Source organism: Pristiophorus japonicus, chromosome 21, assembly GCF_044704955.1.
Source record: "Pristiophorus japonicus isolate sPriJap1 chromosome 21, sPriJap1.hap1, whole genome shotgun sequence".
In the NCBI taxonomy this organism is placed as follows: Eukaryota; Metazoa; Chordata; class Chondrichthyes; family Pristiophoridae; genus Pristiophorus; species Pristiophorus japonicus.
This window is the reverse complement of record NC_091997.1, coordinates 939990-967154: the sequence shown is the minus strand read 5'-3', so window position 1 is coordinate 967154 and position 27165 is coordinate 939990. Positions and strand designations below refer to the sequence as shown.

Genomic DNA, 27165 nt, shown 5'->3' with positions numbered 1-27165 from the left:
ATGGACCCACGGGATCTTTTACGTCCACCCGAGAGGGCAGACTCTCAGTTTAACGTCTCATCTGAAAGTCGGCACCTCTGCCAGTGTAGCACTCCCTCAGCACTGCACCACGAGTGTCAGTCTAGATTATGTGCGGTCTCTGAAGTATGGCTTGAACCCACAGCTTTTTGACCCAAAAGCGAGAGTGCAACCATTGAACCAAAGCTGACATATATACAAATGTCCCAGTGCACCTCACACAGGGAGTCAAAACCGAGTGGAGTCAGCTGATGAAGCGAGTTTAGTGACTGGCAATATTTGCACCAGGGCTCACAAACGGGAGTCAGTTCCCACTTTAAAGTTACGCATTCTGTTCTTATTTTTATATTTCCATTGTAAATTCCTATGTCTACACTTATACTTGAAACTGCCCATGTAAAACCTGTCCCACCGTAATTACGGCCCCTTGCCAATACTGGGACTACAGTGCTTCGTACAGGAACAGTCTTGTCCAGTGCGACAAGTTTATATAAACAGTTTCCATTCTAGATATAAACATAGGAATTTATTATAGAAAGCTTGCAGGTGTAAGACTTTTAATATATTATATATGTATATAATATAAAATTCCATGATTTCTTTGATCCTTGAATTAGAGACTCTCTCCTTGGGATCAATCACAAGGGGCTTTAGACCAACAAACGTTCAATATGCTGCTGGACACGGCGTCAGAGCTTTTCATTGCATATGTGTGTGTGTGTGTGTGTGTGTATGTACAAACATGGGAAATGTGAAATTTCTGCTACATTAAATAAGGTTGAGGGAAATCACAATACTGTTTCCAGGCAGAGGCTGAACCTACACTGGCCTGTGACAAGTTCTGTGTATATGGTAAAGTACCAAGAACTGTGAATAAAAGACTTGCATGCGACGATGTCACATGACTTTGGATCATGTCTATCACCAGTATTAATAAAGATAAATGTGTTTTATTTTCTACTGTGCCACATCAAGGTGAGCAATACCATAACTAGAATTCCCAACTTGGAATCAATGGGATATATAAAATAGGCCAATTTGTGATGTTGGGAAGCCCATGATACACTTGTCCTTCAGGCGTGTATGGACTGCTTCTTCCCAATGTCAATCTATGGATTATTTTCTATATCTCATCACTTCTTGATGGTAATTATATTCTCGTTATACTTCAGTAACTGGAAGCCAACTGTATTGACACCACTGCTCCACAGGAAAACTGTTCCTATGATGCACTATACCATTTAACCTGGTCCATTAAACAATGGGCTGCCCAACTTAACGTCATCATCAACATCATCATAGGCAGTCCCTCGGAGTCGAGGAAGACTTGCTTCCACTCTAAAAGTGAGTTCTCAGTTGACTGTACAGTCCAATACGGGAATTATAGTCTCTGTCACAGGCGGGACAGACAGTTGTTAGAGGAAAGGGTGGGTGGGGAGTCTGGTTTGCTGCACGCTCCTTCCGCTGCCTGCGTTTGTTTTCTGCATGCTCTCGGCGACGAGACTCGAAGTGCTCAGTGCCCTCCCGAATGCTCTTCCTCCATTTAGGGTGGTCTTTGGCCAGGGACTCCCAGGTGTCGGTGGGGATGCTGCACTTTATCAAGGAGGTTTTGAGGGTGTCCTTGAAACGTTTCTTCTGCCCACCTGGGGATCGCCTGCCATGTAGGAGTTCCGAGTAGAGCGCTTGCTTTGGGAGTCTTGTGTCGGGCATGCGAACAATGTGGCCTGCCCAACGGAGCTGGTCGAGTGTGGTCAGTGCTTCACTGCTGGGGATGTTGGTCTGATCGAGAACACTGACGTTGGTGCATCTGTCCTCCCAGGGGAGCTGCAGGATCTTGCGGAGACATCGTTGGTGGTATTTCTCTAGCGATTTAAGGTATCTACTGTATATGGTCCACATCTCTGAGCCATACAGGAGTGCGGGTATCACTACTGTCCTGTAGACCATAAGCTTGGTGGCAGATTTGAGGTCCTGGTCTTCGAACACTCTCTTCCTCAGGTGACCGAAGGCTACGCTGGCGCACTGGAGGGGGTGTTGGACCTTGTTGTCGATGTCTGCCCTTGCTGATAGTAGGCTCCCGAGGTATGGAGAATGGTCCACGTTGTCCAAGGCCGCGCTGTGGATTTTGATGACCGGGAGGCAGTGCTGTGTGGTGGGGTCAGGTTGGTGGAGGATCTTTGTCTTATGGATGTTTAGTGTAAGGCCCATGCTTTCATACGCCTCGGTGAAGATGTTGACGATGGCTTGGAGTTCAGCCTCTGAATGTGCGCTGACGCAAGCGTCATCTCCGTACTGTAGTTTGATGACAGAGGATGGCACAGACTTGGATCTAGTCTGGAGGTGATGAAGGTTGAACAGGTTTCCACTGGTTCTAGTTTATTTCCACTCCAGTGGGGAGCTTGTTGAGTTGAGATGGAGCATTGCAGCGAGGAAGATTGAGAAGAGGGTTGGGGCGATGACGCAGCCCTGTTTGACCGTGGTCCAGATGTGGATTGGGTCTGTGGTGGATCTGTTGGTCAGGATCACAGCCTGCATGTCGTTGTGGAGCAGGCGGAGAATGATGACAAACTTTTGGGGGCAGCCGAAACGGAGGAGGACGCTCCATAGTCCCTCGCGGTTAACAGTGTCAAAGACCAACTTAACGACCCTTCAGTTGACTCTCTTCATTATGTAAGACACTTCCCCACCAAATTCCTATTGACCAATGTTCAAGTATTTGTTTTTGGAAGTAAACTGATTGCACTGGAAGACATATCATTTGTCATGTTTATCAGTCACTGATCAATCATTTTCATCTTCCTTCCTCAAATTGGGAGTGGTCTTCAGTCAATATTTCTATTTTCTTCTTAGGTTCATTCAAGATTAATCAGCATTCCCCCCTCCCCCCACAAAAAAATCAGATTATTAAGTAGAAAATGTCATCATTACTTTCATCAGTTTTCCTTTGCTTCTTTATTTTCTTCAATCCTTCCATGATTCAGTGAAGAGTGTATCTATCAGATCTTGCTGTTTTCCAAATGGGTATCAATGTGTTTTATGAGGGCGTCATCTGGGTAGTTGAGGGGGAAGGCCAGCTGACACAGCGGACAGCTCCGGATATCCGAGTCTCCTGTTTCCATCCAAAGCTGGCAGGGAAAAGGAACAGAACAGTAAAATGTTCAGTATTTAAATTGTTTTTGAGCAGATCTCTTGCCTTGACATCAACTACGCAAGTTACTAATTGGTGACTAACTATAAGCATTGAAGGCTGTTCATTCCTTTGCAGAAGGCTTGAGTTTCAACACTGCAAATACAGTCTTCCTACCTTCAAACGATTAGTTCCTGTTAAGATTTGGGGATGATGGCTTAATGGGTAAATACACCACATGGTGTATCATAAGAACATAAGAAATAGGAGCAGGAGTAGGCCATTCAGCCCCTCGAGCCTGCTCCGCCATTTATTGTGGTTGATCTGATCTTGGCCTCAACTCCACTTTCCTGCCTGTTCCCTATAACCCTTGACACCCCTGTCGTTCAAAAATCTGTCTATCACCGCCTTGAATATATTCAATGACCCAGCCTCCACAGCTCTCTGGGGCAGAGAATTCCAAAGATTCATGACCCTCTGAGAGAAGAAATTCCTCCTCATCTCCATCTTAAATGGGCGACTCCTTATTTGGAGACTATGCCCCCTAGTTCTAGATTTCCCCCCACAAGGGGAAACATCCTCTCTGCAGCTATCCCATCAAGCCCCCTCAGAATCTTCTATATTCCAATTAGATTAGCTCTCATTCTTCTAGACCCCAATGAGTATTGGCCCAACATGCTCAACCTTTCTTCATAAGACAACCCCTTCTTCTCAGTAACCAACTTAAATCACTAGGCCATGCAGAATCCCAGTCTGTGTCAAGTTTGTTGATCTAAGATGGGGTACTACAATTGCCCTTGACACCCTTGAGCTTGGGAGACGAAACATTAGCCAGGGTTACTGCTCCTGAACACTGTCCAGTGATCTGACTGGACATGTGTATCAGCTGAAGATAGGATAGGCCGCGTCCACAGAAAAACAGCCCGCCTGACCTCATCAGCTCGTCTCACGCTGAAGGAAGATTTGAGTGAGGTGCAGTAGGCAATCATTAAATCATACCTCAACATGGATCACCAACTTCAGAACAGTTAAGGGAAGAAAATAGGAGAGAAGATAGGAAGATAAGGAAAGAAAAAAATAAAGAACATTCACAATTAGTTTCTATAATGGTCTAATCAAAGACTCATTAGTCATAGTGTTTAGTTACCACCATTTGAAATCATGTCAATTTGTGAAAATTAATAAAGCTTCTTCGACTCTGTCCCAATGTGCCTTCATCGTAAGCTTGGAACATTTCTCCCTCGTTGCAAGAGGCCAACAATTCCATTGCCCACTTCAGTTGTACTAATGGTCTGTCTGACTGACACTGGCACTTCGGGGCTGAAAGAGGAGCAGTGCTCAAATCATCGGCCATTCAGCCCATCGCAAAAGTGCTGGCTCGCTGCAAGAGCTAGCCAGTTAGTCCCACTCTCCTGCCCTTTGCCGATATGCTTTTTAATTTTTCTTCCTCAAATATTGATCTACATCCCTTTTAAAAGCTATCCAGCATTGTATCCACCAGTTTTTGACCCAACATTCTATGTCCTTATGCATCAAAAGAACATTCTCCCAACCTCTCCCTTCTTTTGTTATGCTGTTGCCCTGAATGAACCCATGTCTTACACTGCTGGGTCTATAGTTACCTGCTTTATAACACTTTCCCTTCTTGAGGTATTACACTGACAATCCTTCAGTCCTCTGGCACAACTGCCTTATCCAAGGATGTTTGAACAATTGTAACCAAAGCCTCTGCTCTCTCCTTTCTGACTTTCCTCAGCATTCTAGGATGCAGCTCTCACTTTGAGCTTCCACTTTGAGTTCCAACAACTTCTTCACTGCAACTTTTTTATCGCTAACCTACGTTATTGCTCCACCTCCTCCTCGTTTACTCTTTCGTTCCCACTATCACACTCTTCAGTGGAAATCGAAGCAAATAATTAATTTATCTGTCATCCCTTCATCTTCCACAAGAAGGTTTCCATTTCCATCTCTAATCCCTTCTATATTTTCTTTGATACTTTTGCTTTTGATGTGTTTATAAGCCCTTTATTATGTAGCTTTTTATTATCTGCCAGTGTTTCATATTGCCTTAGTCGTTCTACCCTTTCTTCCTTCCCTTCTCTATTTTCTGTGGCCCCTTTTATTTCCTTTTGTATTATTAGCCCAATCAAGTGCCTCTTTTTGACTCATTTTAATTTTAATTTCCCTCCTCATCCAAGAAACGCCAGAGTTTGCAGCACCTCCGTTAATTCTTGTCAGACTATATGTAGTAAGACTATATCGTAAGGACTGGATTTTTGGTTCGTTGCTACTTCTGTTTTGGCCCCGGAGGGGCGGTAATGGTGGCAGAAAACATTTCCGGGTGGGCAGCCAGCTTCCAGTGCCCCACCAGGACATTTGGTGGCGGGTTTGCGGGGCGCGGAGCGTTACCGCTCGAGAGAAGCGAGCCGGTGTGCAACGCCCCTGGTTACTACTCCGGCTCGAAACTTGAAACTCGCCCAATCCGTAGCGGCCCGCGGCGCCCCCTAGTGGGACCGACTGTGAAAGCGGGCGCTTCCCACTGTAGCGGCCACAGTGAGGCAAGGAATGTCGACCTGAGGTCATTGATTGCTTTTTATTTTTTTATGTTTGTGATTCATGTGGCTATGGTGTCAGTAAAGTATTGGGAATGTTTTTGGTGTTTTTTTTCAAATGTTTTTTTTCACAGAAGTCTCTCTTAGAGTATTCCGAGGCCGGCTGTTTAGCTCGGGATTTTCATTTGCTCAGCCGGCCTGGCGCCCTAAACAAGGTGTGGAACGCCTCCCTTAGCACCCGCTCCACACTCAGGGCCCAGCTGGTGAATTTTGCAGCTGGATACGCAAACCATTTCCCGGCGTAAAATTTACCGCTCTGCCCGGGTTAACGTTGCAACAGAGGTGCAGCTGAATCTCCACCCCCATGTCTCTCCTGTTTGAAAGTTTCCTGATGTTTGTCCACTGTCTTGTCTGACAATTTATCGTTCCAACTTATTTGGGTTAGTTCCCTTTCCATCTTGCTGAACTTAGCTATTTTGTCCTCCCCTATCGGGTAGTTTTATCTTTAGACTGTACCTTCTCCTTTCCAATTTTTATACCAAACCTAATTATGTTACTAGATATTGCCCTGCCCTCCCATTACCAACTTACCCCACTTCTTTACTGAGAATTAGAGCAAGTACTACCTCCTTCCTTGCTGAACGAAAAACATACTGATTTATGTGATGTTCAACGCGAAGATCTCGGCACAGTTCTGTGCTGTGTTAGCATCCTACCAAACTAATATCAAGTTGTACTAGAGAGAGGAGATATTCATTCTTTGCCTTTTCTCGAATTTACAGCATCGAAGGAGGTCACTGGTGACACAGGGCTCACTGCTCCCATTCCCAATTCCCTGCCATTCCCCATGTCCTATTAAATTCCTCGTTTTCCAATCCTTATCCAATCCCCTTTTAAACAATGTTACGGTCGCAGTTCCCACTTCTGGTAAACTATTCAGGGGTAGAGTTTGCGCTTTGAGTGCATTCGACGATCCGGACCCAAAGTGCGCCCACAATTGTGCCTGTTTTGAAAAGCGTTTTTTTTCCCCCTCGAGTTTCCGATCAGACTCATTTGCATATCTTCGAATGCAAAATCTGTCATGAACCAGCCTAATCAGCCAGCATTTCAATTTTTTTTTAAAAGTGCTTTAAAAAGTAGTCCTTGATATAATTAGACGTGGTAACTTGTTGCAGTTTGATTAACTGAAAACGGGGTTTAACACAAAAAATAAGTATTTTTAATTACAGTGTCAGTCCACCACCTGTGAGTAACCTGATTCTAAATGACTGAAAATGGCTTTTAAAAAATATACAGAATCATTTGCTAGTGATGTTGAGGTAGTCAGTTTCTTAGTAAATTAAAAAAATACATTCGTAAAGCTTTTAAAACGTGTCTGTCAGTGTCCTTTCGCCCAAAAGAACCAGCTTAATATTTAGAGCCTCCTCGAAGGGCCGCAAATGAGTGCAATTAGTGGCAACTGCCAATGGTGATTCATTCACCCTGGGGGCGTGGACAGTTTTGTGGGCTGTGGCTGCCTTCGAGCGCAATGTCTTTTAAACTAGTGCAAAAGATCGTGGAAACTTGATTTACGCTGAACGGAATTTGCGCTTAAAATTCCGCAATCTTTTGTGCAGCTTATGCCGATTTCAGACGAACTGCGCCGAAGAAAACAACGCAACCAAATGGAAACTCTACCCCTTCCATGTTCTAACAACCATCTTCTAACTTCCCTGTCAATTTGCCGAGTCATAATCTTCAGTCTGCAACCCCCCTTGTTAGCAATTCACCAATGCGTGCAAATAATCTTTCACACCGTTCAAGCTTCTATCGAATGCCCCATTCATCTTTACTGTTCCAGTCAACAACAAAAATACTGCTATTTTCTTTTTTGCACCTTTCCGCACTAAATCTGGACTGAATTAGAACTAAGCTGCCAGAAATGAAGGGCATGTCCCAACCCAGTATAACACTGAGTCCACACTGCCGTGTAACTCAAACCTGGTGGAGAGTCTACAACATCACGTTGAGGCCGATTGGGATGATTATAATTGCAGACCTACATTGATGGAAGGCCACGACTGGGCGTGCTCCGATCTGGAATATTCAGTCGAATCCCTATTCATGTGATTCTCTGGGATAGGAAGCGCCGTGCAGGAGGATGTGCTTCTCATTCCCCTGTCCAAAGTGCCGGGAGGGCTATGGGTTATCCAATCCTCATCATCGGACTCTAGCTGCTGCTGAAAGGGACCATCGTCTGCACTATCGGGCACCTTAAGGTAATCGTTGGCAAGGTATCGCCTGTGCGATGGCGAGGATTGGTCATCTGCTGCCAATCGAGACGGCATTGTGTGGTGGTACACTTTGGCATCACTGACTTCGGAGTAGCTGCGGCATCCTTGAAAGCTGGCCCGGAGGCGGTGGTTTGAACTCCTGGGGTAGCTGGAGTAGGAAGCTTGGCTCACGTGAATAATGGGTTGGGGATGGGCTGAGAAATAAAATAAAACAACAGATTTAAGATGTAATGTCCCCTAGAAACGAAGCAAGAAAGAACTTGCATTTATACAACGCCCCTTGCGCAGACCTCTCGACGTCTCAAAGCGCTTCATGACCAATGTGGAACCTTTGAACCATTGTCGGGAGGCGTGGCAGCCATTTTGTGCACAGCAAGGTCTCACAAACAGCAGTGAATTGAACAACCTGATGATGGTCTGTGTTTGGGATTATGTGCTCAAATCTTTGCAACCTTCTGAGTCAGAGGCGCGAGTGTTGCCACTAAACCAAGGCTCACATCTAGAAAAAAGCCTTTCAAGCTCAGTGAAGAACCTGTAAGAGACAAGGGGGAATTTTAACCACTGGTGGAAACTGGGCAGGGAGGGTAGTTAAGATGGAACAGGGACTCACCCACACTCCCTCCCCACCCCAATATGGCCAACTGCAATTTTAAAGGACGCCCATCAGAAGGCAATGGGGTCCTTCTGTAAATAGGCAGATTGGGCTCTGATGATGTCATTCGGGTCTGACTGCTATTTTTAACTGCAGCCTGAGTGGGGAGCAGCAATGGTGGTTCCTCGCCAGGCCAAAGCTACGGGGAGCTGCATCAAGGGCCAGGAGGGGCCCAGTAAGGCTAAGCTTATATGAAGTTTCCTTGTGGGGCCAGGAGGAGCGGGAATCATTCTCTGAGCCACACCAGGAAACTTTGGGCCTCCTCTTGCCCCAGGCTTTCTCCCCTCCCCTCCCCCGCCTCGATCACCTGCCCACCCCTCACTCAATCGACCTCAGTGCCAGGGACTGTTCCTGCGGTTCCCTGCCGGCAACCACCTGCCCCCCGAAATCCGGAGGCGGACGAGCTCTATGTGTAAATGAGGCCTGAGGGCTAAAATCTCCCCGGCCTCACTTTGCAGAGGGTCAGGGGTCTTGCCACTCGCCCTGGCTCCCACACGCACCAATCCCGCCTCAGATAAAATCGCCCTCAACAAATAGGGGGGCTGGGGAGGGGTAGATCATTTGAGTTCAAACATTATCAAGTTTCCCCCAAAGATGCAGATTGGCTCAGGTGGTGGCACCTTTGTCTCTGAGGTGTGGCTTCAAGCCACAGTCCAGGGCTTTAGCACGTAACCTAGACTGACATTCCACAACAGTACTAACGGAGTGCTGCGTGATTCGGGGTGCCTTCCTTTCGGATGAGATGCTAAGCATGTAGAGGTGAACCTACAGATGGCACATTAGGAGATGATCAGGGAGATCTCCTGGTCAACATTCCTCCCTCGACCTTAACCACCAAAAATAGATCTACGGGGATTTGTGGGATCTTGCTATGCATTGAATAGCCCCTCATTTCAGTCACAGAACAACAGTGAGTGTACCGCAATAAGCAATAGAATGTCCGTGAAGCAGAGTATTCACAGGCGGGGCACTGGACCGCAGGGGTCAATGGCTGGTGTTTTCTTTATTATCCAGTTCAGAGATGATGAGTTCAATGGTAGCACCCCAATCGCCATCTCAGCAGAGGTCAGCTATCTCTGCACCTCAGACTGAACCCCAGACTGACCCTCAGACTGACCCTCAGACTGACCCTCAGACTGAACCCCAGACTGAACCCCAGACTGACCCTCAGACTGACCCTCAGACTGACCCCCAGACTGAACCCCAGACTGAACCACAGACTGACCCCCAGACTGACCCCCCAGACTGACCCCCAGACTGACCCTCAGACTGACCCCCAGACTGAACCCCAGCCTGACCCTCAGACTGACCCTCGGACTGACCCCCGGACTGAACCCCAGACTGACCCTCAGACTGACCCTCAGACTGACCCTCAGACTGAACCCCAGACTGAACCCCAGACTGACCCTCAGACTGACCCTCAGACTGAACCCCAGCCTGACCCTCAGACTGACCCTCAGACTGACCCTCAGACTGAACCCCAGACTGAACCTCAGACTGACCCTCAGACTGAACCCCAGACTGATCCCCAGCCTGATCCTCAGACTGACCCTCAGATTGACCCCCAGACTGAACACCAGACTGACCTTCAGACTGACCCTCAGACTGACCCTCAGACTGAACCCTAGACTGACCAACAGTCTGAACCCCAGACTGACCCCCAGACTGATCCTCAGACTGACCCCCAGACTGAACTCCAGAATGACCCTTAGACTGAACCCCAGACTGAACCCCAGACTGACCCCCAAACTGAACCCCAGACTGACCCTCAGACTGACCCTCAGACTGACCCCCAGACTGACCCCAGACTGACCCCCAGACTGAACCCCAGACTGACCCCCAGACTGACCCCAGACTGACCCCTGGACTGAACCCCAGACTGACCCTCGGACTGAACCACAGACTGACCACCAGACTGACCCTCAGACTGACCCTCAGACTGACCCTCTGACTGAACCCTAGACTGACCCCCATACAGAACCCCAGACTGACCCCCAGACTGATCCTCAGACTGACCCTCAGACTGACCCCAGACTGACCCCTGGACTGAACCCCAGACTGACCCTCGGACTGAACCACAGACTGACCCCTGGACTGAACCCCGGACTGACCCTCGGACTGAACCACAGACTGAACCCTAGACTGACCCCCAGACTGAACCCCAGACTGACCCCCAGACTGATCCTCAGACTGACCCTCAGACTGACCCCAGACTGACCCCTGGACTGAACCCCAGACTGACCCTCGGACTGAACCACAGACTGACCCCCAGACTGACCCCAGACTGACCCCCAGACTGACCCTCAGACTGAACCCCAGACTGAACCCCAGACTGAACCCCAGAGTGACTCCCAGACTGACCCCCAGACTGACCCCCTGACTGACCCCCAGACTGACCTCCAGACTGACCCTCAGACTGACCCCCAGACTGAACCCCAGACTGACCCCCAGACTGACCCTCAGACTGACCCTCAGACTGACCCCCAGACTGACCCCTGGACTGAACCCCAGGCTCAACCCCTAGACTGACCCTTAGCCTGACCCCCAGACTGACCCCCAGACTGACCCTCAGACTGACCCCCAGACTGACCCTCAGACTGATCCTCAGACTGACACCAGACTGAACCCTCAGACTGACCCTCAGACTGACCCCCAGACTGACCCTCAGACTGACCCCAGACTGAACCCCAGACTGACCCTCAGACTGAACCCCAGACTGACCCTCAGCCTGACCCTCAGACTGACCATCAGCCTGACCCTCAGACTGGCCCTCAGACCTCCTTGGTCAGTGTGGCTCAGTGCATTCATCCACTAAACCATCGGAAGAGTTGCCTCGTCATGACTACATTTTGCAAAATTACCCCGTAACTTTTATATTTTTTCCCTTTCTCTTCCGACTGCCAAGTACCAGACTCAAAAATATCTGGCAGGAGCTAATGAAGCCCTGGTCACCTCGCTGAGTATAAAGCCAGCATAACCTTCGGCAGAAATTCTGTCTGCGTTGTTGCATTTGTTGAGTCAGTTAAAGCACGTTAAATAGAATTAATTGAAACACGAATTAGTAGCACTTGATTCCTCTACGTTGTGATAATCCTGGATACAATGGCCTGATGGGAACGTGTTAATATTATTGAATCACAGACAGAATACAAAGTCCTGTGTTAAATGCATCCTCCAATCTAACAGCGCGCTGGTTAAACGCTCACAGTTATTGATTCCTTTATGAGAATCTAAAGTTCCTGCAGGGTATTTGCAAATTAGGTTCTATTGCTGAACTAAAGGTTCCCCCCTCTGGCCCTTATTTTTGTACTGTTATTAACCTCCATGAAGCTTGCTCAGTTTGAATTCAGGGAGACTGGTGTCTCTAAACTGACTCCCTGCATTGATCTGGAGCAATCTAGCTCCTGGCACCACAATGCAGAACCACGACAAACCTGGTCTATCAGCGGGATGATGTGCAGACAAGAATCTGGTGCATTTCACTCTTGCAATCCAAACACCACAGGCACCACCGCAACAGATGTTAAAATGTTCATCCGTTTCTTCAAATCCCTCCATGGCCTCACCCTTCTTTATCTCTCAAACCTCCTCTAGCCCCACAACCCTCCGGAATCTCTGTGCTCCGCCAATTCTGGTCTCTTACATATTCCCGAATTTCTTCGCTCCATAATTGGTGGCTGTGCCTTCAGCTGCCTAGGCTCTAAGCTCTTGAATTTCCTCCCTCAACCTCTCTGACTCTCTGCCATTCTCTCCTCCTTTAAGATGCTCCTCAAAACCTACCTCTTTGACAAAGCCCTGTCCTAATATCTCCTTATGTGGTTCAATGCCAAATTTTGTTTGATTACATTCCTGTGAAGGACCTTGAGATATTTTACTACGTTGAAGGCGCTGTATAAATGCAAGTTGTTGTAATTTGTTGTAAACAGATAATGGATCAGGTCCATCAACTCTCTTGTAATCAGTAATGTCTCAAGGTAGGTCATCTCCTGCCCTGTTTTCTGAGGACTTTGATCCCCTACTTGTATGGGATTTTCTGGAAATCCCCTGCATTTCTCTTGCTATAGAACGGGACGAAGCAAGGATCACTAAGAAGGCAGGGCTGATCCATAGTCATAGTGAAAGTCCTCTATCTAGTTTACAGGTTTTTAATGGAGGTCCATCACCTCTGCTCGCTTTCTCTCAGTCTTCAACAAGAGAAAGCGAGACACTTTGGGGGCGAAGTTCCCCTGCAGTGCCCGTGTTGTTAGTGCCTCTAGGAGGTGCTAATGGGGTGCAAAAGTGTTTTCACACGAGGGGGAGGGGTGGGGGGGATGCTACTGGCTCCCGCAAAGTTGCACAGGAGTTAGCGGAGGTGCAAAATCAGGAGTGCCGCGCCCCCGTTGGTAGCGCTTCTGCCGCTGCGCCTCTGGCAATGACCACACAATGAGCACACAATGAGCACACAATGAGCACACAATGAGCACACAATGACCACACAATACACACAATGAGCACACAATGAGCACACAATGAGCACACAATGACCACACAATACACACAATGAGCACACAATGACCACACAATGAGCACACAATGAGCACACAATGACCACACAATGAGCACACAATGAGCACACAATGAGCACACAATGACCACACAATGAGCATACAATGAGCACACAATGACCACACAATGACCACACAATGAGCGCACAATGACCACACAATGAGCACACAATGAGCACACAATGACCACACAATGACCACACAATGACCACACAATACACACAATGAGCACACAATGAGCACACAATGACCACACAATGAGCACACAATGAGCACACAATGAGCACACAATGACCACACAATGAGGACACAATGAGCACACAATGACCACACAATGAGGACACAATGAGCACACAATGACCACACAATGACCACACAATGACCACACAATGAGGACACAATGAGCACACAATGACCACACAATGACCACACAATGACCACATAATGAGCACACAATGAGCACACAAGGGTAGTTTCACAGGGATGAACAATGGAGCAGAGACGATGGCGGGGGGTATGGTGCTATCAATGTATCCAACACTGCAAAGAGGTCAAGGAGTTCTAGGAGGGATAATGTACCAAGGTCCCAGTCACAGAAGATATCATTCATGACTCAGCCAAGACACTAAGGGGGAAACATTGGTGTCCGCCAGCAAAGTTGTTGGTGTAACCGGCAACTGCAAGTTAACGGCCGCTGGAAATGGCCGCAATGCTAACTGAGTCAAATTGGTCTGGGGGACGTGGAGATAGGTGGCACAGCGCTCACCTTCCGTGCAACGCCGTCCTGGTGGCGTTGCTGGAGGGATCCGGGACGAAGTTTGCGTCCAGGTGCGGCGTTGCAGCCTCTGTGAGCGACGCTGAGGATCTCGCAAGGAATTGTGGGCAATGAGGAGGCCTGAGAATTAAAGGGGCCATGCACACTGAAGCAACACAAAATAAAATGCAGTGAATCAATACATTTTTCAGCCTTTCTGCCTTTTAACATTCAACATTTAAAAGAAATTCCAAATGTGAATATTCAGCATTTAAAGCTGAATTACCTTCCTAACCTCAACAAATGGGAAAACTGCGTCAGCACTAACACAAATGGCTCAGCAAGCCAGGGGTCTCACACACAGCACTCCAGCTTTGTGCAGGGGTCAACACTGCAAGAGAGGTCCATTGCCCAGAGGAGCATGGAGGCCCTCCAGAAAGAACATTACGAAGGCCGTCACTGCCAGTGGTGTCGTCCCACCGCCTGGCTCCAGTGCCCAAAGAAGTTTCATAACCTCAGACCACGGGTCAAGGCCAGTGAACGCATCTTTAAAAGCCGTCTCTGACCAACTGCACCACTAGCTTCACACACTGCTCAATCATTCACCTACCAACAATCTGCACCAATGACGAGGCACATCTCCCATTCCTAGCCTCACCTCACCCCCTTGGAGGAGGTGGTGCACGCCATTGTTGGCAGGGACATGGTCGAGCCCTTAGCCAGCGACAGGGCTGAAAGGATACAAGATGCTGGTATCCTTGTACATTATCCTCCTTCTGGCATGCATCTCTTGCTTTCATAAGAACATAGAAATAGCAGCAGGAATAGGAGTAGGCCATACGCCCCCTCAAGCCTGCTCCGCCATTTAATACCTGCCCTCCCATCAGCACAACCCCACCTTTGTGTCTTCCTCATTTCACACACCCAAGAAATGCAGCCGGCCCAGCCAGTGAGACCACAGGTGATGATTCCATCCCAGATATCCCGGCCACAAAGGGGCTGTCATGTATGTAACCACAATGTAACACCACTGTATTACTGTATACATTCAATCTAGATGCACACCTTGACCACAAGGGGTGAACTTGTGGGAGACACTCCTTACCTGATCACTCAGGTATAAAAAGGGAGGTCCCACACAGGGTCAGTGCCTTTGGAGTCCTGTGAATAAAGAGTTCAGGTCACAGAGTGACCTTATCCCTAGAATGTGCCTCGTGTGGTTTCATGCTGTAGAGTAAGGGCTTTACATTGGCGACGAGAAACGGGAATTTACGACCCACGGGAATGGCTACCGGTGGCACGGAGGAACGGTACTGTGTTGGGGAAGACTGGGACGATTTTGTTGAGAGGCTTCAGCAAAGCTTTGTTACGAAAGACTGGCTGAGGGATGCAGCGGCCGACAAGCGAAGGGCTCATCTCCTGAGCAGCTGCGGGCCAAAGACTTACGCGCTCATGAAGGACTTACTAGCACCTGAAAAGCCGGCGGACAAAACCTTTGAAGAACTTAGCAAATTGATCGGGGAGCACCTCAAACCGGCGAGTAGCTTACATATGACCCGACACAGATTCTACACCCACCAACATCATGAAGGACAGAGCATACCGGACTTCGTAGCAGACCTCCAGCGTTTGGCCAGCCTCTGTAAGTTCACAGACGCCTGCATGGGGGAGATGCTAAGGGACTTCTTTATCGAGGGCATCGATCATGCGGAAATTTTCCACAAATTAATTGAGACCAAGGATTTGACCTTGGAAGCGGTGGCGTTGCTAGCTCAAACTTTCTTGGCAGGGGAGGAAGAGACAAAAATAATATACGCACTCAATTCTGCCTCTAACGCGGCGAGGGATCAGGGAGTTAACATCATCGATGTGACTCAGAGCCCCACAGGCAGGCAGGGGCAGACCGAAGCAATAGACCCCAAAGCAGGACTTCAACAGAGACAATGGCAGGCTGAACGGACATTCACACAGTGGACAATGCGGCCCGAGATGGGGCCATTGACACCCACTAATAGGGTACTTAAGAGCAGTCCAAGGGACCGTCAGCGAGGAATGCCTGGCCACAGTCCCTTTGTTCCCAACAATGGAAACTTTAACTCATGCTGGAGGTGTGGGGGAAAACACACAGCTAGATCTTGCAGATTTCAACAGTTTGTCTGCAGGAACTGCAATCTCAGTGGCCACTTAGCTCGAATGTGCAGGAAGCCTGCAATCAGACTAATATATGAGGTGGATGGACCAGAAGAGGGTTCTTTGAGGCAGGATGACCTTTGGGGCAAATCGATGGATGCCGAGGTTCAGCGGGTCCATGTGGCGAATATTCACAGTTCATACATCAAAACGGCACCGATGATGATGAGGGTTTTATTAAACGGTATCCCTGTACGCATGGAGCTGGACACTGGGGCCAGCCAGTCACTCATGGGCGTTTAGCAATTTAAGAAGCTATGGCCACTTAAAGCCAGTAGACCCAAATTAGCACGTATTAACACACAATTACGGACATACACTAAAGAAATCATTCCAGTGCTAGGCAGTGCAATGTTGGCTGTCACACACAATGGGTTAGTGAATCGGCTGCCACTCTGGATTGTCCCGGGCAATGGTCCCGCACTGTTGGGGAGGAGCTGGTTAGCCGAGATGAGCTGGAAATGAGGGAATGTTCACGCAATGTCATCTGTGGAGCGAAGTTCATGCTCAAAAGTCCTCCAACAATTCGATTCACTATTCCAACCTGGCATCGGGACTTTCAAAGGCACTAAAGTAGTGATATACATCACCCCGGACGCCAGGCCAGTGCACCACAAAGCCAGAGCGGTGCCGTATGTGATGCGGGAAAAGATCGAGAGCGAATTGGACCGGCTGTTGAGAGAGGGCATCATCTCGCCTGTTGAATTCAGCGACTGGGTGAGCCCCATCGTTCCCATCCTAAAAGCGGATGGCTCTGTCAGGATCTGTGGCGACTACAAGGCCACCATCAATCGGGTGTCCCTACAAGATCGATACCCGTTCTCGAGAGCGGAGGACCTCTTCGCCACACTGGCAGGCGGCAAGATGTTCACCAAGTTGGACCTTACTTCAGCCTATATGACCCAGGAACTGGCCGATGAATTTAAACTACTGACCACCATCACCACGCACAAGGGATTGTTCGTTTATAACAGGTGTCCGTTTGGCATGCGATCAGCGGCCGCGATTTTTCAACGAAACATGGAGAGCCTGCTTAAATCCATTCCTGTAACGATTGTATTCCAGGACAACATCCTCATCACGGGTCGGGACACCGAGGAACACCTCCACAACCTGGATTGGAACGGGTAGGCCTGCAACTCAAAAAGTCTAAATGTTTGTTCTTAGCTCCTGAGGTTGAGTTTCTGGGCAGGAGGGTTGCTGCAGATGGGATTTGGCCCACCGAATCCAAAATAGAGGTGGTTTGATGAGAACCCAGGCCCTGCAACACATCAGAGTTGCGTTCATTCCTGGGACTGTTGAATTATTTCGGGAACTTTCTGTTGAACTTGAGCATGTTGTTGGAGCCGCTACACGTGCTCCTGCGTAAGGGTTGTGTTTGGTTTTGGGGGGACTGTCAGGAACGGGCTTTTGATCGGCCGCGAAACATACTTTGTTCAAACAAGTTGTTGACTCTGTACGACCCCTGTAAAAAATTGGTTCTGACTTGTGATGCATCGTCCTATGGGGTTGGGTGCGTGTTGCAGCAGGGTAATGCTGAGGGTCAGCTACAACCTGTGGCTTATGCCTCCTGGTCGCTCTCTCTCTCAAGCAGAACGGGGATATGGGATGGTCGAGAAGGAAGCGCTTGCATGTGTCTATGGTGTAAAAAAAATGTACCATTACCTATTTGGTAGGAAGTTTGAATTAGAGACGGACCATAAGCCATTAACATCCCTGTTGTCAGACAGCAAGGCTGTCAATGCCAACGCATCAGCTCGCATACAGCGATGGGCTCTCACGCTAGCTGCTTATAACTACTCCATTCGGCACCGGCCCGGCACTGAAAATTGCGCTGACGCGCTCAGCAGGCTCCCACTGGCCACCACTGAGGGGGCAGCAGAGCAAAGCGCCGAGATGGACATGGCCGTCGATGCCTTTGACAGCTCAGGCTCCCCAATCACAGCCCGCCAGATCAAAATCTGGACCAACAGAGATCCCCTCCTATCCCTGATTAAGAAATGTGTCCTGACTGGGGATTGGGCGCCCGCACACGGAGCATGCCCTGAGGAGGTCAGACCGTTCCACAGGCGGATGGATGAGCTCTCCATCCAAGCCGACTGCCTACTATGGGGCAGCCGGGTAGTTATGCCCCAGAAGGGCTGGGAACTCCACAGCGAGCACCCAGGCATCGTGCTGATGAAGGCCATTGCCCGGTCACACGTTTGGTGGCCTGGAATTGATTCAGACCTGGAACACTGTGTTCGCAGGTGCACGACGTGTGCCCAGCTGGGTAATGCCCCCAGGGAGGCCCTGCTCAGACTGTGGCCCTGGCCCACCAGGCCATGGTCACGCATTCATGTTGACTACGCGGGCCCGTTCATGGGTAAGATGTTCCTTATTGTGGAGATGCGTACTCGAAATGGATTGAGTGCATCATTCTAAATTCATGCACACCATTCCCCACCGTGGAAAGCCTAAATGCGATCTTTGCAACCCATGGCTTGCCGGACATCCTGGTTAGTGATAATGGCTCGTGTTTCACGAGCTACGAATTCCGAGAGTTTATGTCGGGCAATGGCATCAACCACGTCAGGACTGCGCCGTTCAAGCCGGCCTCCAATATCCAGGCGGAACGTGCGGTCCAAATCATTAAGCAAGGTATGCTCAGGATTCAAGGACCCTCCCTACAATGCTGCCTGCCGCGCCTCCTACTGGCTTATAGATCCCGACCGCACTCGCTCACAGGGGTCCTGCCCGCAGAGCTACTAATGAAACGGACACTCAAAACTCGGTTGTCCCTCATTCACCCAGTCCTGACCGACATAGTTGAGAGCAAGCGCAAGTCACAAAACGAGTACCATGACCGTAATGCGAGGGGGAGATGTATAGAAATAAATGATCCGGTATTCATCCTCAATCACGCCATGGGTCCCAAATGGCTTGAGGGCACTGTAATTGACAAAGAGGGGAATAGGGTCATCGTGGTAAAACTCAACAATGGTCAGATATGCCGTAAGCATCTGGACCAAGTCAAAAAAAGGTTCAGCATGGACACGGAGGAACCTGAAGAAGACCATGAGATGGAGCTCACAACACCGCCAGTGAATGAGCAACAAGAGCATTCAGAAGAAAGCACAGTCCCTGCGGTCAGCCCGGACAGGCCGGAATCACCACAGGTGACAGACACTCACATCAGTGTCCAACAACCAGAGCCCCAACTGCGGCGCTCCACGAGGGAGCGTAGACCACCTGAAAGACTAAACCTATTATTCCAATAAGACTTTGTGAAGGGAGGTGATGTCATGTATGTAACCACAATGTAACACCGCTGTATTACTGTATACACTCAACTTAGATGCACACCTTGACCACAAGGGGTGAACTTGTGGGAGACACTCCTTACCTGATCACTCAGGTATAAAAAGGGAGGTCCCACGCAGGGTCACTGCCTTTGGAGTCCTGTGAATAAAGATTCAGGCCACAGAGTGACCTTATCCCCAGAATGTGCCTCGTGTGGTTCCATGCTGTAGCCTAAGGAGTTTACAGGGGCTGTCTGGGATGCATATTTCATCTGATTCCTCCTCTTTGACTTGCACCTCTCCTGTGTCTTCCTCTTCCCTCTGCGAGCGGATACCGTAAATGTGAAATGGCAGCATAAAATGCTACAAATACTCAGCTGGTCAGGCAGCATCTCGACCTGAGACGTGAACTCTGTTTTTCTCTCCACGGATGTTGCGTGACCTGCTGAGTATTCGCACATGTTCTGTCTTCTCAAAGGCCTTCATTTACCATCACAGCCCTTGCAAGTGTCCAAAAGCACTCCCTACACACTTAAAAAACTTTTCACATCTACTGCAGCAAGCCACCACTTCAATAAAATCAAAAAGCCCCTGTCCAAACCCTTAAATTCAAACTTACCTGAATGATGTGTGTGTCCCTTTAAGAGCTGCAGACACAGTCACTGCCAGCTTAACCTGACGTGCTTAAGGCCCAACCCAGAATTCAGCGCGAGGGTTGAAGTTCGCATTGGTGACAGCAAGTCGGCATTGCACAAGAACATAAAAAATAAGAGCAGGAGTCAGCCATTCAGCCCTCGAGCCTGCTCCGCCATTCAATAAGATCATGGCTTATCTTCTACCTCAACTCCACTTTCCTGCACTATCCCCATATCCCTTGATTCCCTTAATATTCAAAAATCTATCGATCTCTGTCTTGAATATACTCAACGACAGAACCTCCACAGCCCTCTGGGGCAGAGAATTCCAAAGATTCACCACCCTCTGAGTGAAGAGATTTCTCCTCATCTCAGTCCTAAATTCCACGGGCCCAAATTTGGCCAGTACACCAGAGGTACGTGGCTTTTGTAAAACTCCCAAGGGCGCCAAAAATCTTTGGGCCGAGTTTGGCCGCTCCTCCATGGTGGCGTAGCGTGGCAACTGGATTCGGGGGCGGAGCCAGGTCCCGGTGCTGAAAACAGTGCCGGGACCTCTGCACATACGCGCTGGAGTGCGCGCGCATGCGCAGTAGCTCCTAGCCTCCAGAATCTGTGAGTGTGTGCTGCAGGTTGTGTGGGAGGGGCCGGCGCTCGCCGGCGCTATCCTGGGCTGAGTGGCCGGCCGCTTCCCGCGCTGAGGGCTACAAGAGACAGGTTGGTGGGGGGAAGGGTTTTGAATTTTGATCTGGCGGGGGGGCGCCCACACCGACCAGGGCGGGCCTGCTGTGGATCTCTGCCCTTCCCCCCACCCCACCACCGTTAAGATGCCGCATTCACCACCCACCACCCACAGCTAATCCCCCCCGCCCCCCCCCGCAGCCTGTTGCGTTGAGCCTTCTCCCTCCCCCCTGTTCAGATGCTGTGTTCTCCCTCCCCTATCCCAGGCCGAAGGTACTCCCGCACACCCACCGCTGCCGAGTTTAGTTGAAGGTAGGATTTACTTCAGTTTTTTATTTGTTAATTTAATTATTTATTTCAGTTCTTTATTTTTTATTGAATGCTTATTACTTTTTATGCTTTGTTTGGTGATTGGTGATGCTTTAAATGTAGTTAATTGCGCCGATTCCTTAACTCTAGGGAAGGTTTTCCTGTGTGGACAGAAGTGGCAACATACACTGGCCTAAGTTGGTTTGGAGCAACTATTTGCTGGCCAAACGCCCAAAACAGGGGTAAGTGGCTGGGAACGCCCCCTTTTGGAAAAAAAAACAAAACTAAAAAAAAACCTATCTAAATCACTTACACTGGCGCAAATTAAATGGCCAGAATTGCAAACAAAAAGATACTCCAGAAAAATCAAGTTGCTCCAAAAAAAAAACGGAGTAACTCCTGGGACCCTGGTATTAGACTCCCCAGTCAGAGGGAACATCCTCCCTGCATCTACCCTGTCGCGATCTGAAAGAACTTTGTATGTTTCAATGAGATTACCTCTCATTCGTCTAACCTCTGGAGAATATCGGCCTAGTCTACTCAATCTCTCCTCATAGGACAATCCCCCCATCCCAGGAATCAGTCTGGTGAACCTTCGTTGCACGCCGATTGACATCACCAAGCCGCCATTTTTTCATTCAGTCCGCTACCAGTTACCGTCAGCGCAAAGGGGGAGAGGAATATGACAGCCGTCACTCGACCCCCACCAGCTGGCGAAAGAGCGGTGGCCGACATTTTATCGCCATTTCATTGCGTTACGGAGTGTTGGTAAGGAGATGAATTTCTAGCCCTAATTTTTGTGGAAGCAGGAGTGAGGGTGTCAGAATTGAATAAAAGATGAACATTTTCACCAATGAAACATTGGGAGGATCAAAGCCATCGTTTTCAGTCCCCGCCACAAACTCCGTTCCCTAGCCACTGACTCTATCACTCTCCCTAACATCTGTCTGAGGCTGAACCACCTTGGTGTCATATTTGACCCTGAAATGAGCTTCCAACCACACATCCACGAAATAACTAAGACCACCTATTTCCACCTCTGGAACATCGCCCATCTCTGCCCCTGCCTCAGCTCATCCACTGTTGAAATCCTCATCCATGCCTTTGTTACCTCGAGACTTGACTATTCCAACGCACTCCTGGCTGGCCTCCCACATTCTATCCTACGTAACCTAGAGGTCATCCAAAACATGCCCATGTCCTAACTCGCACCAAGTCCCACTCACCCATCACCACTGTGCTCACTGACCTACATTGGCTTCCAGTTAAGCAACTCCTCGATACAAAATTTTCATCCTTATTTTCAAATCCCTCCATGGCCTCACCCCTCCCTATCTCTGCAATCTCCTGCAGCCCCACAAACCCCCCGCCCCCCCCCCCCCGAGATGTCTGCGCTCCTCTAATTCTGCCCTCTTGAGCATCCCTGATTATAATCGCCCAACCATCGGCGGCCGTGACTTCTGTTGCCTAGGCCCCAAGCTCTAGAACTTCCTCCCTAAACCTCTCCGCCTCTCTACCTCTCTTTTCTCCTTCAAGACGCTCCTTAAAACCAACCTCTTTAACCAAGTTTTGGTCAGCTGCCCTAATTTCTCCTTAGATGGCTCGGTGTTGACATTTTTTGTCTTATAATACTCCTGTGAAGTGCCTTGGGACGTTAAAGGCGCTATATAAATACAAGTTGTTATTGATGGGGAGACCATTATGGTGCAGTGAGAATGAAACTATAGTCGCACAAGGTGATGGGCATGAAGAATACATGTTAGAAAGGCAGGTCAATGAATGGCTTCTTGTTAGTAACCATGATAGGAATTATAGTTCACAACATGTTGCTTTCTGTGCCCCCCTTCCATGTGCAGATTTGCTATTTACCATTCTTAGTCGTTTGTTCCTCAGAGAGTCTCCTCATGATCTCGGTCTGAGCCTCGGTCAGGCCGCGCAGCTGGCAGAGTTCCTGGGCCAGCTCGGTGTATGCCAGTATCAGATTTTCCCTGAAAGAAGAGATTGAAGAAAAGTCAGGTGGATGTCAAGTGAGGATAGCGGAATAGGGTTAGGTTTGGCCGTGATACCCGCCCTCCTGTATGGCTCAGAGATGTGGACCATATACAGTAGACACCTCAAAGTGCTGGAGAAATACCACCAGCGATGTCTCCGCAAGATCCTGTAAATCCCCTGGAAGGACAGAAGCACCGACGTCAGTGTTCCCGATCAGGCCAACATCCCCAGCATCAAAGCACTGACCACACTTGACCAGCTCCGTTGGGCGGGCCATATTGTTTGCATGTCTGACTCCCAAAGCAAGTGCTCTACTCGGAACTCCTACACAGCAAGCGAACCCAAGGTCTCAAAGCCTCCTTGATAAAATGCAACATCCCCACCAACACCTTGGAGTCCCTGGCCAAAGACCGCCCTAAGTGGAGGAAAAGCATCTGGGAGGGCACTGAGCACCTCGGGTCTCGTCGCTGAGAGCAAGTGCAGGCAGTGGAAGGAGTGTACGGCAAACCAGACTCCCCACCCACCCTTTCCTTCAACGACTATCTGTCCCACCTGTGACAGAGACTGTAATTCCCGTATTAGACTGTTCAGTCACCTAAGAACTTACTTTTAGAGTGGAAGCAAGACTTCCTCGATTTCGAGGGACTGCCTATGATGATGATGATGACCCCAGCCATGAAACATAGACATAGAAACATAGAAAATAGGTGCAGGAGTAGGCCATTCGGTCCTTTGAGCCTGCACCACCATTCAATATGATCATGGCTGATCATGCAACTTCAGTACCCCATTCCTGCTTTCTCTCCATACCCCTTGATCCCTTTAGCCGTAAGGGCCACATCTAACTCCCTTTTGAATATATCTAACGAACTGGCCTCAACAACTTTCTGTGGTAGAGAATTCCACAGGTTCACAATTCTCTGGGTGAAAAAGTTTCTCCTCATCTAGGTTCTATATGGCTTACCCCTTATCCTTAGACTGTGACCCCTGGTTCTGGACTTCCCCAACATCGTGAATAATCTTCCTGCATCTAACCTGTCCAATCCCGTCAGAATTTTAAATGCTTCTCTGAGATCCCGTCTCATTCTTCTAAATTCCAGTGAATATAAACCTAGTCGATCCAGTCTTTCTTCATATGTCAGTCCTATCATCCTGGGAATCAGTCTGGTGAACCTTCGCTGCACTCCCTCAATAGCAAGAATGTCCTTCCTCAGATTAGGAGACCAAAACTGCACACAATATTCCAGGTGTGGTCTCACCAAGGCTCTGTACAATTGCAGTAAGACCTCCCTGCTCCGATACTCAATTCCTCTCGCTATGAAGGCCAACATGCCATTTGTCTTCTTCACTGCCTGCTGTACCTGCATGTCAACTTTCAATGACTGATGTACCATGACACCCTGGTCTCATTGCACCTCCCCTTTTACTAATCTGTCACCATTCAGATAATAATCTGCCTTCCTGTTTTTGCCACCAATGTGAATAACCTCACATTTATCCACATTATACTACATCTGCCATGTATTTGCCCACTCACCTAACCTGTCCAAGTCAACCTGCAGCCTCTTAGCATCCTCCTCACAGCTCACACTGCCACCCAGCTTAGTGTCATCTGTAAACTTGGAGATATTACATTCAATTCCTTCGTCTAAATCATTAATATATATTGTAAATAGCTGGGGTCCCAGCACTGAACATTGAGGTACCCCACTAGTCACTGCCTGCCATTCTGAAAAGGACCCGTGTATTCCCACTCTTTGCTTCCTGTCTGCCAACCAGTTCTCTATCCACTTCAATACATTACCCCCAATCCCATGTGCTTTAATTTTGCACACTAATCTCTCGTGTGGGACGTTGGCAAAAGCCTTTTGAAAGTCCAAATACACCACATCCACTCTACTAATTACATCCTCAAAAAATTCTAGAAGATTTGTCAAGCATGATTTCCCTTTCATAAATCCATGCTGACTTGGACCAATCCTGTCACTGCTTTCCAAATGCGCTGCTATTACATCTTAAATAATTGATTCCAGCATTTTCCCCATTACCGATGTCAGGCTAACCGGTCTATAATTCCGTGTTTTCTCTCTTCCTCCTTTTTTTAAAAAGTGGGGTTACATTAGCTACCCTCCAATCCATTGGAATTGATCCAGAGTCCACGGAATGTTGGAAAATGACCACCAATGCATCTACTATTTCTGGAGCCACTTCTTTAGGTACTCTGGGATGCAGACTATCAGGCCCCAGGGATTTATCGGCCTTCAATCCCATCAATTTTCCTAACACCATTTCCTGATTAATAAGGAATTCCCTCAGTTCCTCCTTCTCGCTAGACCCTCGGCCCCCTAGTATTTTCGGGAGGTTATTTGTGTCATCCTTAGTGAAGACAGAACCAAAGTATTTGTTCAATTGGTCTGCCATTTCCTTGTTCTCCATTATGAATTCACCTGATTCTGACTGCAAGGGACCTACATTAGTCTTCATTAATCTTTTTCTCTTCACATATCTATAGAAGCTTCTGCAGTCAATTTTTATGGTCCCTGCAAGCTTACTCACCATCCAAGAACACTCACCATCCAAGTTCATACATGAAGGACGCCCGCTTGGGCAAGGTATGAGAGGGCCCCTGGCGGCTATGAAATGGCACTACAGTAAGAGTGTCAATGCCTTATGGAAAGGAGGAGAGACATTGGGAATAAATGTACCAGGCCTTTCAGTAGTGAAGTTATGAAACACTTCTACATGCAAAGGGTAGTTGAAGTTTGGAGCTTTCTTCTGCAAACGGCAATTGATTACAAGGTCAATTAATTTTAAATCTGAGATTGATAGATTTTTGTTAACCAAAGGTATTAAGGGATATGGGGCAAAGGCGGGTATATGGAGTTAGGTCACAGATCAGCCATGATCTCATTGAATAGCAGAATAGGCTCGACGGGCTGAATGACCTCCTCCTGTTCCTACATTCCAACTCTGATATTACAAAGTGGTTGCCGTTTAATCAGTTATAGGGTCAGCAAACAGGACAGAGTCCTACGATAAATGGCTACCAGTCTAGGCAATAATGGTCAATAAAAGGACTGGTAGACACTGAAAACTATTGGCTGGTTGTGTTACGAGATCCTTATTTGTGGAAAGCCCTAGACAGAAACTTACAGCTTCACAAATAAACTGTTGAGCAAACCTTTGGGCACAATGAGGCAAATCATAGCAAACATGTCATTGGCCTTTACAGGTGACATCATTTTAACAAAAATAATTTCCGGCTATTCTGTTTCCACAACCAACAAAAAAACATCCGCTCTGTTAACCTTACGAAAGGCGACAGCCTCATGACGCCAGAAAAAGCTTTACAGCCAATGAAGTACTTTTGAACTGTAGGAAACATGGCACCAAGCTCCCACAAACAGCAATGTGATAATGATCAAGTAATCTGATTAAGGGATTAATATCAGATAGGACACCAGGGAGAATTACCTTGCTCTTCTTTAAATAGTACCATGGGTTCTTTTACATCCATCTGAGAAGGCAATTGAGGTCTCAGTTTAATGTCTCATGTGACGGTGCAGCCCCTCAGTACTACACTGGGAGTGGCAGCCTAGATTTTGTCCTCAAGTCTCTGGGCTGGGACTTGAACCCACAACCTTCTGACTATAAGGCAAGAGTGCAACTACTTAGTTGGTAAAGTCAGCAAGTAACTTCAATTGTTTAGAGCCAGAAGGTCCCAAGTTTATCCAGCCTGTACTGATGTAAGCTTGTGCAGTGCTCTAACCGGCCACTAGGGACCTGAGTAGGAGGGGGAAATCAGTCAGGGTTCCTGCTCCTAATCGTCAACAAGCGACCTGTGCTGGGAAGTACACGTGCATCATCATCATCATAGGCAGTCCCTCGGAATCGAGGAAGACTTGCTTCCACTCTTAAAATGAGTCCTTAGGTCGCTGAACAGACCAATATGAGAACCACAGTCCCTGTCATAGGTGGGACAGATAATCGTTGTGGGAAAGAGTGGGTGGGACAGGTTTGCCGCACACTCTTTCCACTGCCTGCGTTTGGTTTCTGCATGCTCTCGGCGATGAAACAGGAGGTGCTCAGCGCCCTCCCGGATGCACTTCCTCCACTTAGGGTGGTCTTTGGCCAGGGACTCCTAGGTGTCAGTGCAACAG

At 48.4% G+C, this 27165-nt stretch overlaps 1 protein-coding gene across 1 annotated transcript in view; it reads right to left on the bottom strand.

The window, feature by feature from the left end:
• Positions 1–970: 970 nt before the first annotated feature.
• The window catches only part of LOC139233576 (TANK-binding kinase 1-binding protein 1-like), a 150573-nt gene continuing 124378 nt past the window's right edge, over positions 971–27165 (bottom strand). Inside the window, exons 8-10 of the mRNA XM_070863975.1 lie at positions 22883–23001; positions 7740–8164; positions 971–3143 (exon numbers count right to left, since the gene is read on the bottom strand). Of these exons, the coding sequence (XP_070720076.1) occupies positions 3015–3143; positions 7740–8164; positions 22883–23001 (673 nt within the window). The 3' untranslated portion in view covers positions 971–3014. The remainder of the gene's footprint in view (positions 3144–7739; positions 8165–22882; positions 23002–27165) is intronic.